The sequence below is a fragment of the Bos javanicus genome, chromosome X, assembly GCF_032452875.1.
Source record: "Bos javanicus breed banteng chromosome X, ARS-OSU_banteng_1.0, whole genome shotgun sequence".
Lineage (NCBI taxonomy): Eukaryota > Metazoa > Chordata > Mammalia > Artiodactyla > Bovidae > Bos > Bos javanicus.
The window spans coordinates 134,903,898-134,917,250 of NC_083897.1; the positions used below are offsets into that span (position 1 = coordinate 134,903,898).

Here is a 13,353-nt window from a genome sequence, read left to right on the forward strand (position 1 = left end):
TAAGAATGATTAACAATGAAATTGAGTAAGAATAATTGCATGTGATTAAGTCCTGTTAAATCTCACTTTCTGGTGATGTTTTTCAGGTAAGATTTCACTATAATAAATGTTCCTGAGCAAAAGCATGCCTTTAGATTCATTCTCAGAGTCCAAGAGCCATCTCAAGCTTTGTATTGAATATTTCTGATCAAGCAAACAAACTCTGAATGCATATTCACAGTGTAGAAGTTATCACCATCTTAGATGAATCTTAGGGCTTCGTCTGGGCTTCGATCATTCTTGTCGGTATCAGTGGAACTCAAGACATATCTTGGCAATTTTTATGGAATAACAGAGCATTTTGTAAAAGTGAATTGTTACATAAACCCAGAAGGTCCTGACTCAAAACTAAACTCTGAGAAGGTGTGCCAAAGTGAAAGACCTGTTCTGGACCCCCAGAAATCATGAGTGTAGGTTGGGGCAGCTATCCATAAGGCAGTAGGTAGACTTCTGTTACCTTTGTATGAGTCTTTTCATCAGACCCCAATAGGGCACTGACTTAGATCCACACAGGGACTCATGACCTTCAACAGGTCTTTCCTTGTTCTTGCTTTGACCAGTCTTCTCATTTGATATTGTACCCAAGGTCACCTTGCCATAGACGAGAACTTTTCAAGATAGCAGCAATTGGGACTTGCAGCCACAAGAGCACTCTAGTGAAAATTCAGAAAGATCATCAGCTTTCACCAAAGAAGGCTAGGGAAGGGAAGAAAAAGGATGCACTTAAGGAAAAAGAAAAAGACCCAAAACATCTGGCTTAGGTTAGAGGACAAGGGTCCATGCATAGGTTAATTTTGTGAAAAAGTCATTCAGAGGAGCTTGGACCAGCCTGCTGCTTTCTGAAATGGAAAGCCCAATACCCAAGCAACTCAACACCCAGCAGTTGGATCATTTTTCATTTCAGGCCAAACACTAGTGTCCTTTTATCCTACTGTCTGACTTATAAATGAAAGTCATCATTTGATTTGAGTAGTGTCAAAAGGGACAAAACTTGAATTTTCAGCACTTTATTATTATTCCAAACTGTGTAAACTGTAGGACACATTTGTCACTCACAAAAGACGAATCTTCTGAATTAAGAAACGTACATTCTGAGGAGTCATAAACCCGTGACACAAGGAGGTTGGCCTTTTCTTTCCTTTTCTTTTATGACCCCTGATCCTTTTCCCCCTGTTTCCTGAACCAGAAGTCAAGTGCTTAGCTCCTCTAAAAACAAACACCTCAAAACAGTTTTTAGTGATATCCTCCTTCAGATTAAAGTATAAATGATGTAACACCAGTGATCAGAACTATTTATAAGATACTTTTCTTGAATGTGTCATTTGATTCACACTGAAATTTCACCCCTCCAAAGCCCTTAGTGAATAAATCTTTTTGGATAACTGCATGCTTTTTTTTAAGTTGAATTTTTTAGTCACTTAAACATGACATTGAATAAGAAAACATTTAAGTTGAGTAAGAAACCTTCCCCTTTCTTGTGGACTCCTGGGCTACTGCATAATACTATGCACAGTGTAACTGATTCATAACCTTGGGTCATCAGCATGTAAAAATATTGATTACTATCCTGAGCTATAAAGTATGATGATGTCTTTAGGGCCTGCTGGCTCCTACAGTAAGTGGTCCTAGACTAGTTTTTAAGCTTCTACATCTGTTTTTCATAGTCTTTTTTTTTTTTTTTTTTTGGTTTGTTTTTAATTTCCAGGGTCTCCCGCATTGTAGACAGACGCTTAACCGTCTGAGCCACCAGGGAAGTCCAGAATTGATGTTAAGCTATCCATTTCCTTGTATTGCTGTAGAGTGGTGCTTTCCTATCTTCTAGCTTTGCATCTCGTGGATCTGATGACCATAAAGCCTAACCATTAACATTGTATACAATGTCAGAGTAAGTGGGAATTGAATGAGGGTCTATGCTGAGGTTAAAACACTAATCTCTAGAAGATGAGGTTTATGACATCTATTTTTGAAATTTGAATTAGCAGAAGCCTTTTTAGTTTACTCTTTTGTTTTTAAACTCTTGACTCAGGACTTCTTTATTGCATGCTTGAAATATGCCCCAGTATGCAGTGGTTTTTTTTTTTACCTCCCAAAATATAACAGTTTCAATTACTTGCCACATATCTGTTTTTAAAAGGCAAAGGACATTTACTTCACTCCCCAAAATGTCATTTACTTTTCTGTCAAATGTCATTGAATTTTCAGTTTTGTTTAGAGGATATTGCTTTACAATGGTACAGTGGTCTCTGCCTTACACCATGGCAAATCAGTCATCAGTTCAGTTCAGTTGCGTCTGACTCTGCAGCCACATGGACTGCAACACGCCAGGCTTCCCTGTCCATCACCAATTCCTGGAACTCACTCAAACTCATGTCCATCGAGTCGGTGATGCCATCCAACCATCTCATCCTCTGTCGTCCCCTTCTCCTGCCTTCAATCTTTCCCAGTGTCAGGGTCTTTTCCAGTGAAAAAGACCCAGGGTTCTTCGCATCAGGTGGCCAGAGTATTGGAGCTTCAGTTTCAGCATCAATCCTTCCAATGAATATTCAGGTCTGATCTCCTTTAGGCTTGACTGGTTTGATCTCCTTGCAGTCCAAGGGACTCTCAAGAGTCTTCTCCAACACCACAGTTCAAAAGCATCAATTCTTCGGCACTCAGCTTTCTTTATGGACCAATTCTCACATCCATATATGACTACTAGAAAAACCATAGCTTTAAGAATATTGGAGGGGGTTGCCATTTCCTTCTCCAGGGGATCTTCCCCACCCAAGGGATCAAACCTAGGTCTCCTGTGTTGCAGGCAGATTCTTTACCAACTGAGCCACCAGGGAAGCCTGACTAACACTTGACTAGTCAGACCTTTGTCAGTGAAGTAATGTCTCTGCTTTTTAATATGCTGTCTAGGTTGGTCATAGCTTTTCTTCCAGGGAGCAAGCATCTTTTAATTTCATGGCTGCAATCACCATCTGCAGTGAGTTTGGAGCCCCCCCAGAATAAACTCTGACACTGTTTCCCCATCTATTTCCCATGAAGTGGTGGGACCGGATGCCATGATCTCAGTTTTCTGAATGTTGAGCTTTAAGCCAGCTTTTTCACTCTCCTCTTTCACTTTCATCTAGAGGCTCTTTAGTTCCTTTTCGCTTTCTGCCATAAGGGTGTTGTCATCTGCATATCTGAGGTTATTGATATTTCTCCCTGCAATCTTGATTCTAGCTTGTGTTTCATCCAGCCTGGCATTTCTCATGATGTACTCTGCATATAAGTTAAATAAGCAGGGTGACAATATACAGCCTTGACATACTCCTTTCCAAATTTTGACCCAGTCTGTTGTTCCATGTCCAGTTCTAACTGTTGCTTCTTGACCTACATACAGGTTTCTCAGGAGGCAGGTTAAGGTGGTCTGGTATTCCCATCTCTTTCAGAATTTTCCAGTTTGTTGTGATCCACACAAAGGCTTTAGCATAGTCAATAAAGCAAAAATAGATGATTTTCTGGAATTCTCTTGCTTTTTCTATGATCCAACGGATGTTGGCAATTTGAATTCTGGTTCCTTTGCCTTTTCTAAATCCAGGTTGAACATATGGAAATTCTCGGTTCATGTAATGTTGAAGCCTAGCTTGGAGAATTTTCAGCATTTCTTTGCTATCATGTGAGATGAGTAATTATGCAGTAGTTTGAGAATTCTTTGGCATTGCCTTTCTCTGGGATTGGAATGGAAACTGACCTTTTCCAGTCCTGTGGCCACTGCTGAGTTTTCCAAATTTGTTGGCGTATTGAGTGCAGCACTTTAACAGCATCATCTTTTAGGATTTCAAATAGCTCAGCTGGAATTCCATCACCTCCACTAGCTTTGTTTGTAGTGATTTTTCCTAAGGCCCATTTGACTTCACACTCCAGAATGTCTGACTCTAGGTGAGTGATCACAGCATCGAGGTTATCTGGGTCATAAGATCATTTTTGTACAGTTCTTCTGTGTATTCTTGCCACCTCTTCTTAATATCTTCTGCTTCTGTTAGGTCCATACCATTTCTGTCCTTTATTCAGCCCATCTTTGCATGAAATGTTCCCTTAGTATCTCTAATTTTCTTGAAGAGATCTCTAGTCTTTCCCCTTCTATTATGTTCCTCCATTTCTTTGCATTGATCACTTAAGAAAGCTTTCTTATCGCTCTTTGTTATTCTTTGGAACTCTGCATTCAGATGGATATATCTTTCCTTTTCTCCTTTGCCTTTCACTTCTCTTCTTTTCTCAGCTATTTGTAAGGCCTCCTCAGACAACCATTTTGTATTTTTGCATTTCCTCTTCTTGGTCTCTACCTTATATCATGGCAAATCAGTCATAATTATGTATATATATATTCGCTCCCTCTTGAGCCTTCCCCCCACCCCCATCCCACTCCTCCAGGTTGTCACAGAGTGCCAGGTGGGGCTCCCTGAGTTATGTAGCAGCTTCCCACTAGTTATCTGTTATACACACGATAGTGTATATATGTTGATGCTATTTTCTAAATTTATCCTAGCCTCTCCTTCCCCTGCTTTGTCCACAAGTCTGTTCTCTGCATCTGGGTCTCTAATTCTTCTCTCTAAAGAGCTTACTCTGTTGATTTTTAGCTGAGTTCACATTAGTACATTTTGACAGCAAATAGGGAGTAATTAAGACTTCCATAGAAATCATTTGGCCATATTTATCTTATCACAAGTGTGGCGGGAGGTTCTTCTGCTGGTTTCTCTGGCATGATTGTGTCAGAAGACATCAGCAATAGGAGGGCTCTCTGGAAGTATTACAGCACCCTAATGATGTATGGGGTCTCAAAGAGTCGGACACTACTGAGCAACTGAATTGAACTGAACTGAACTGAACTGAATGATGTATAGAAAATCTCCCTAACGATGTATAGAAAAGTGTTTCTTTCCCTGCATCCACACTAATATTGGATTTAATAATTTTTTTGCAGTTTCAGGGATAAAAAACCTCATCTTAATTCTAAACAAAAACAGTAGGATCCTTTTGGAAAGAAATTTGCCTGAGCAGATGTCCCTGGGATGTTTCTTTAAGGTTCCATTTAATGCAGCACTTCTGGGGCTTATTTTATACTAATAGTAATAAATGTTGAAAGTAATAAAATGTTCCTTTTGGATTTGCATGAATAATTTTCCATTCTCAAAATTAAAATTTTAGTAGGAAGTTATAAGCCCTATACTAAGCCAAGCTATTTATATAGTTTGTCATAAAGATGTTTCTAATTAAAGAAAAATCTTAAATTCTCCTTTATTTGAGTAGGTTATCATTTTAGTGGTTGGGACGTATCCTTGAGTTTTGATTGCCACCAAGCATCTTAAAGAATGAGCATTTCCCTATTGCATATTGCACAGAAAATATTTCTGGAATTTATCTTTAGAATTAAGGACATTATCCATTTGGCCAGAATGTCAGCTCCAAACCATTCCTAATCAGATAGTCAAAAATAAATCTATTTATTGTTTGTTGCTTTGTTTCTTGCCTTTAGGATCCTGAGAGAAGCCACTTTGTCCTAATTGCTGGGGAGCCATTAAAAGAACCAGTTGTCCAGCATGGTAAGCCTCAAATGATGGCTGTTTTCTTGGTTGGTTTTCATTTCTTTGAAAGCAGAGTACATCTATAGTATCACTGGGAAGAACAGCTTGATTTTTGTCCTCTCTCTATCTACAAAGTTGAGGATTTTGTTTCATTTCTCTATTGTCAAAGGAAAATATACACATGGTATTTATTTCTATATTCATGCTCTCTTTCTTTTTAAGAAACATTTCTTGAGTATCCATCATGTGTAGGACATGGAGGTTTGAACCTTGTGGGGATCAAAAACAGTATTTTTTTTATGTTGTGTCAAGAGAGTTTCAACTTAAAAGATTTTATGGTCTACTGGGGAGTTGAATATCATTTTTATCTTTACCAAAAATTGATTTCTCTGTTTTTCTTTTTGGCTATACCACACAGCTTGTGGGATCTTAGTTCCCAGTGACTGAACCTGGGTCCATGGCAGTGAACATGCTGAGAGTCCTAACCACTGGACCACCAGGGAATTCCCATAACAGTATTTCAATATTGTCCTTACAGTTTATTGTCTTATTAGTGAAAAAGAAGAATGTCTTAGGAATATTTCTTTGGAAGTTTCTAAAATATTTGAATCAATCTTAGTTAATTGGGGGGAAAAAAAAAAACAAATATAGAGAATTCCCTGGTGCCAGCGGTTAGGACTCTGCACTTTCTCTGCTAAGGACCTGCGTTCAACCCCTGATCGGGGAACTAAAATATCACCATGGCCAAGCCCTGCAGCGTGGCCAAATGAATAAATAAATAAAAACCAACCAAACCAAATAAATAAATAAAGACATAAGAAGATAAACAACAAGGGCTTACTGTATAGCACAGGAAACTATAGTCAATATTCTATAATAGACCATGATGGAAAGAATGTAAAAAAGAATATATGTGTGTGTATGTATATGCATCACTGAATCACTTTGTTATACAGCAGAAATTAACACAAAATTGTAAATAAACTATAATACAACAAAACCAATAGAGATAACTGTGGTATAGTAGAAATAGGACTGTACTTGGAGGCAGAAAATCCTGAAATAGGTACTCATAATAGTCACTTCAGTTCTTTGTCTTGACTTCTTCAAAATGTTGTTGTTTGATTAAATGAGGAACATCTAAAAGTACCTAGAGCTCAATCTATTATTTAGATAAATGCCACAAAGCATAGTGTACATCCACTTACCTAATTATTAAATTTAACATGCATTAAAATCCCATTACGTTACCTTGCCTTGGCTAATGATACACATAGTGATTTCAGGAAAAAAAAAAAAAAAAAGACCCAACTGGTCATAAATTTAAAGAAAACTGATTCTTTTTAAAATATTCATTTTTGTTCTATTAGTAATTTAAGAGGCAAGCATTTAATTTTACCCCACTTAGCCCATAGCATTTGACCTGGATTTTGCAGGCTTCTGATTTCCACTCCAAAAGTTCATGGTTCTCATTTTCTTTTATCTTGATTGAACAGCCCTGAAATAGTTTGTTTTTCTGGAAGAAGCCTGCAGACAAATTGAGTAGGATCACCATCTTTATTAATAGCAGCTAGAATTTAGGTGGGAAAAGAATGTGTGGGATGGAAAGCTTCTAAGTTAAGCAATGTCCCCTGCATCAGTGATGAAAACCAAGAATCCAGCTACAATAGGGGACAGGCCAGAGGAGTGGGACCGCCTGTAGCCACCCTCCATTCACCTCCCATGAGTCCTCTCCGAGGCTTGGGACTGGGGGATACTGGGTGTGCTGGCACGCACAGACTTAGATTAACCAACGGCATAGAGATGGCCCCCGAAATCCCAGTTAGTGAGAGGCAAAGCATTCTACTTGTTTATTTTCTGTTACCTTTTTCAAACCCAGAATATTTCCTTTTACCTGGGCATGTTTGAAGACCACCACAACCATCTCTTGACTATTTGGGAACCAGTACTAGTTGATGAGGAAAACAGAACCCAGATGTTCCACTTCTTTACATAACAAGTACTTGGGTAGCACTATCTGCTAAGAGGTGTGTTGGCCACATAGCTGGATTCACACTCAAGCTGTTCAATTCCAGCCCCCGAGCCTTCTGCCTCTCCCTGTGCCTGGTTGCCCCTTCTCTGTCCTGTGGCTTCTGTGACAGAAAGTAATTGTTAGTGGTGGAGCTGGGATTTGAACCCTAGTCTCCTAAACCCTTGTCTTGTGCGTCTCCTCTATAGGAAGTTTCTCCATAATGAGAAATTAAACTCGCACCATTTTTATTACAGTAGAGGGAGGGAGTTCAAAGACTTAATCAGAGGAGAGATGAACTGTGTAGGTTAAAAGAGGTTTGATAGGATTATACATAACTAGCAAATAATTTTCTTGTTCATAACCCTTACATGTATTAAAAAACATGCTTTCTGGGGGATATAGTGTACAACATGGTGACTATAGTCAATAACACTGTAGTGCATATTTGGAAGTTGCTAAGAGAATAGATCTTAAAAGTTCTCATCACAAGAAAAAAATTCTGTTATGTGTGCTAATAGATAATAACTAGACTTATTGTGATCATTTCCCAATGTATGCAAATACCAAAAAATTATGTTGTACTGGAAACTTATATAATGCTGTATGTGTGTTATACCTGAATTTCAGAAAAATAAATTAATGTAGTTATATACTATTCCTGCCCCACCAAAAGGGCTTCCCAGTTGGCACTAGTGGTAAAGAACTCGCCTGCTAATGCAGAAGATGTAAGAGATGTGGATTTGATCCCTGAGTTGGGAAGATCCCCTGGAGGAGGGCATGGCAACCCACTCCAGTATCCTTGCCTGGAGAATTCCATGGACAGAGGAGCCTGGGGGGCTACAGTCCATGGGGCTGTAAGGAGTCGGATACGACTGAGTGACTTAGTGTGCACACATTCCCCACCACCAGACCCACCCAAAAAAAGACAAACAAAAACATGCACTTTCTGGTTTCAGTTTTCTTTTTAAGGATTTGAGATGAGCTTCCTTACCTTGGCTTTGGAGGGCTCACGCTTCCAGTGATTACCTTGTTTCTCAAAGTGTGGCCCTTGAACCAGCAGCATCAGCATCACTGGAGAGAGAGAAATGCAGAGTCTCAGACCTCACTCCAGACCTTCTGGTTCAGAATCTGCATTTTAATAAGATTCCCAGGTGATTCACATGCACATTATGATTTGAGAAGCACAGCAGAATACCCCAGAGAAGTGTCAAAATGGAAGCCCAGAAGTGTACTGTTTGTACAGAAAAGGAATTGGGGGAGGAGAGAGGTGCTTCACAAGTCCCATCTCTAGCAAAACTGTGATGTGCAGAAAGTCACTCCTTGGCCCAGTACCTGCTCTCATTTTCTGAGTTCCATTTGCCTTTCTTTTCTGTATCCTTTAAAAAGTTGATTTTTCCAGTATGCCCTCTAGAATTTATTATTTATTTTGCATATGCGGGCTCTCTCATTTTTCCTACCTGGTATAGTCCACATCTCCAGATGAAATTTCTCTCGTGAGCCCCAGAACCCTGTTTCCAACAATGTACTGAGCACCTCTGCCAGGAAGCTATCTGACTGTCTCCAGTGCCTTCATGCCAGAATATCCAGAACTGAGCTTGCCCTACCCACAGCTTCCTATGTCTCGTGTCTCAGATATCCTTAAACAATTCCACCATCAACTCAGCCTCCCAAGCCAGACATCTTCTCTACCCTGATGCCAAAGGTGTCTTCTCCGAACTGCACATCAGATCACAGTGCTGTCTGCTTAACTCTTCAGTGATTCCCGATCACCTGTGGAATTATGTCCAACATCTTCCGAGAGATCGAGTTCAAACCCAGAGTGGTCTGGCCCCTTCCTCCGTATCAGATCCTGAGCCCTTGGTTTCGCGCTTCGAGCCTTCCTTCCAGCGCTGTGCTCCACTGTCACTGCCTCCCGCATGCTAGTCCCGAAAATGCCTTTGCCCCATGTCTGCCTGTTTGGACATCACTGTGTTTATGAATTCTGTCCTGGGCTCCTCCTCCTCTCCTTTCTGTGTTAATTCTTTGAATTTTCCATACTTTTGTCATTCTGTTCATCACACTCTTTTGTAATAATTTGTTTTCATATCTGTGTGATAGATTTGAGGTCCTTGAGGGGAGAGCATCTGTCATTCAGCTTTATGTCTCTAGCTCCCAGCGCCATGTTCATTATTCAATAAGTGTGCAATAAATGCTGGATAGATAAGTCATTAAATGAATGAATTTAGATGCCTGCTACCTGTTTTCCCTTTCTCTTGCCATCCTGTACCTTGCAGTCTCTCAAAAGGCCTCAATATCATCAAGGCATGTGATATTGAATCTTCCTTCTCAAGTGCTAAACCAAAGTGAATCCCAAATCTGTGCTGATATGCTAACAGTAATTAAGCAGTTTGACTGTGTTATTCCCTCTAAGTTATGTTTTAATCTGGGTCTCTCAGAGAAAAGCCTCTTAGACGAAGCACGTTGTAAAAGGCTCCTGATGAAATGTCTGCATGCTAGGGCAAGAGATATACTGAATGGACAAATCTGTCAACTGCTTTCAAGACACTGCCAAAGCCATATAAGAGCTGGCCCTGTTTATCCAACAGATGTTGGAGGTGACACAGTCTAAGACAATACCCTTTTGCTCCTACAGTATGTGAAGAGAGGGAAAGAGACATTTTGCCTCTTGGCTGATGAGAAGAGGACTTCTACACCTTTAGCAAAAGCCAAGTTCAAACCTAGGAATTAGACAAATTGTGACCCATGGGCCAAATCTGTCCACTACATGTTTTTGTAGATAAAGTTTTATTGGAACACACCATCCCTAGTCACTTGTATACTGTCTATGACTGCTTTTGTGCTTCAACAGAAGAGTTGAGTGGTTGAAACAGACATGGTTTGACCCAAAAAATTGAAAATATATACTATCTGGCCTAAGTGTACTGACCCCTGGAGAATCCAAAATGTGATGTCTTCTTGACTTGAAAATTTTGTAATTTAGTGTCTGTCAGGTGCTACTAATTTTAAGAAACGACTTGGACCCCTCACATAAGGACACGGACTCATATACTGTGCAGATACCAACACCGTGACGAGATTTGCCAATTTTTAAAAATCAGTTCAGTTCTTGGTATCAGTCAATTCAATTCTATACAACTGACAACAACAATAAATCTTAAAACTTCTCTTCACAAGAAAAAAAATTCTGTAACTATGGATGGTGACAGATGTTAAGTAACCTAATGTAGCAATCATTTCCCAATATATACAAATATCAAATCGTTATGCTGTACACCTGAAACTAATATAATGTGGTGTGTCCATTATACTTCCATAAAAAAGATAAAGAGGATAAAGAGAAGTAACAACTACAAAAATAGTTACAATAGAACCAAACCTGAAAATGTTTCAAATAAAAACATTGTCATTGCTGATGACAGCCTGGAGTGGATGAGTGAGCTATAATTGCATTTGTTTATCTGAAGTTTGTTCATTATAATCATAAACAATCCTAGTCAAGAAACTTGTCCTACAGTCCTCAAGGATTGGGTGCTGTGAAAATAACCTTGTTCAGATATGCCTGAGTTTGTTTCAAATTAAGAAGTACAGAAGCACGTACCATTTTCACAGTAGAAAAAAAATGTTCTCATCACCTGGAACTTTCTGAACGTCTCTTTTCTGCTCTAGGTCCGTTTGTGATGAACACAGATGAAGAGATTTCTCAGGCCATCCTTGATTTCAGAAATGCGAAAAACGGCTTTGAAAGAGCCAAAACCTGGAAATCAAAGATCGGAAACTAGTGACAAGCGTAAGGGCGCTCTGACTGCCTTCTAGAATGTTGCCCTTGGTGACACCCACCCATTTAGTGTATGCAGTTTCCAAGGCTGACTTCGCCAGTGTTTGTAAAGAATTCCACACTCAAGTGATAACATGTTTGGTTTTTTTTTTTAAAATATAGCACTGTGTGTAAGATATTTCCTGGCCCAAGCAAATAAACCTAATTGTTGCTTCTCTAAAAATCGGTGGTCTTCATTTCAACCTAAATTACTAAGCTTCTGTTAAAAAATTTTTATATATGTTTACCTTTCCACAGATGTGTGCCTATTTTGTCATCTTTGTGCCTGTGTGTTTTTTAAAGCATATTTGATTACTTTCTGTGTGTCTCACTGATATAGGTGTGTGAGCATCTGAGGTCTCTTTCTGCAGTGCAGTTTGCATGCCTATGTGCTGGGGTTGGTTTCATGTTACAGGTTATCTGCATTAAAGTAACAGCAGTTCTGAGCGCTTCAGTCAGTTTTCAAAACTGCCCCGCTATTGGTAGGGACACGACAGGATTACGGCCAAGACTTCCCTGCTTTTTCTGCCAAAATCTGTGTCAGATTTAAGACACATGCTCCTGCACGCTTCCATGAGGGTTGTGAAAAAAGTTTGAATCCACAATTGGGTCCCAGCCTTTTGTAGCTGCAAACATTGGTGGCCGCACCACCTCCTTATAAAACAACTTGAACCTGGGCATAGGGTGGAAAGATTTTTTATGTTTTTAATTTGCTGGACATGAAATGGATTTAGAGTGCTTTCTCATTTCAAGTAGAAGACATGTCCACTTCCTGATTATCTTTGGAGCATGAGAACATTTACAGTTTTTTTTCATCTCTCTCCCCCTTCCATAAGATTGCACAGAAACGCACCTTGACTAATTGATTTTGATCACAACTGATTACTTGTTTTTCCCTGTGAACTCTTGGGGTTTTGAGCTTTCCTTCTGGAGAATGCCTTTTGAACCAGTTTGCTCTCGCTGCCTGATGTCAACTGCTTGGTGATCAGTGGCTACTGAATACAGAATATTCAGAATGTACAGACGGTGGGCAGTGGTGAATATTTTCATGATGTCTTCTCTGCAGCTGGTGCAGGGCTCCAGTTATGAACGTGGACCAGTGAAGGTAGGTGAGCTCAAGTTTTCATGCGATGCAGATGTCTAAGTTGGCTTATGCAGAGGATGCTTTCTTTGCCCCCACTATTTCTGAGATAATAGAAAAATGCAGAACACTACCAATAGTGGGTAGGCTATGTCCTGTACTTGTTAATGAGTATTCTGTTTCTTAAGCTTATTCAGATTCTTGCCATGAGTTTTTAAAAATGCTTAGGGTAGGAGGCTTTTGGAGATGTAATAGGACATGAATGGACATTCTGGAATCTTTCCAGATAGGAAAGTTTTCCCCTAACTCTATATGCAGATGGCACAGTAATTTTTTTATTGGAGTGTAGTTATTTACAATGTTGCATTAATTTCTACTGTACCACAGTGATTTTTCTAAGGAAGCATTGATTTGTTTTTATGACACAGAAAACTTTTTGGGCTGTTTATTTTCAGGTCATCTGTGAACAGCAAACATTCCTTTTTTTAGTTAGTTTAGTTAGTTAACTTCTTCTGTAAATCAAAAACTGCTGTGCTTTCTGCAGACATTTTCTCCCTGGTTTTCCAAATTACCCTTTCTACCATGTAGAAAAATCTTTCTGTGGACGTCATTTTGGTCCTTTGCTTTTTGAAATGTGTGTAAAACTCAGCCATAATCGAATATTGGATTCTATCAGCAAGCATCAAATAGAATCCAATGAATTGAGAGTAATACAAAAAAATTAACTGGGATGTGACTGACTGAGCATGATTTCACCCAGTTTTATGCATTTCACAGTTTATATTGTTGTTCTCAGCTTTTGATTTTGAAAATGGTTAAGATATAATCGCTTTGACCAAAGTGGTGCTAAATCATT

General features: G+C 39.3%; 2 protein-coding genes across 6 annotated transcripts in view; both read left to right on the forward strand.

The window, feature by feature from the left end:
• Positions 1–11,600, forward strand: part of PIR (pirin) — a 98,222-nt gene extending 86,622 nt beyond the window's left edge. For all 4 annotated transcript variants that reach the window (XM_061408117.1, XM_061408120.1, XM_061408118.1 and 1 more), the window contains 2 exons: positions 5,543–5,609; positions 11,269–11,600. In XM_061408117.1, coding sequence (XP_061264101.1) covers positions 5,543–5,609; positions 11,269–11,381 — 180 coding nt within the window. In that variant the 3' untranslated portion in view covers positions 11,382–11,600. The remainder of the gene's footprint in view (positions 1–5,542; positions 5,610–11,268) is intronic.
• A 154-nt stretch (positions 11,601–11,754) lies between these two features.
• Positions 11,755–13,353, forward strand: part of VEGFD (vascular endothelial growth factor D) — a 48,314-nt gene continuing 46,715 nt past the window's right edge. Inside the window, exon 1 of one of the 2 annotated variants that reach the window (XM_061408109.1) lies at positions 11,755–12,521. In XM_061408109.1, coding sequence (XP_061264093.1) covers positions 12,432–12,521 — 90 coding nt within the window. In that variant the 5' untranslated portion in view covers positions 11,755–12,431. The remainder of the gene's footprint in view (positions 12,522–13,353) is intronic. The other variant, XM_061408108.1, reaches the window with a different exon arrangement.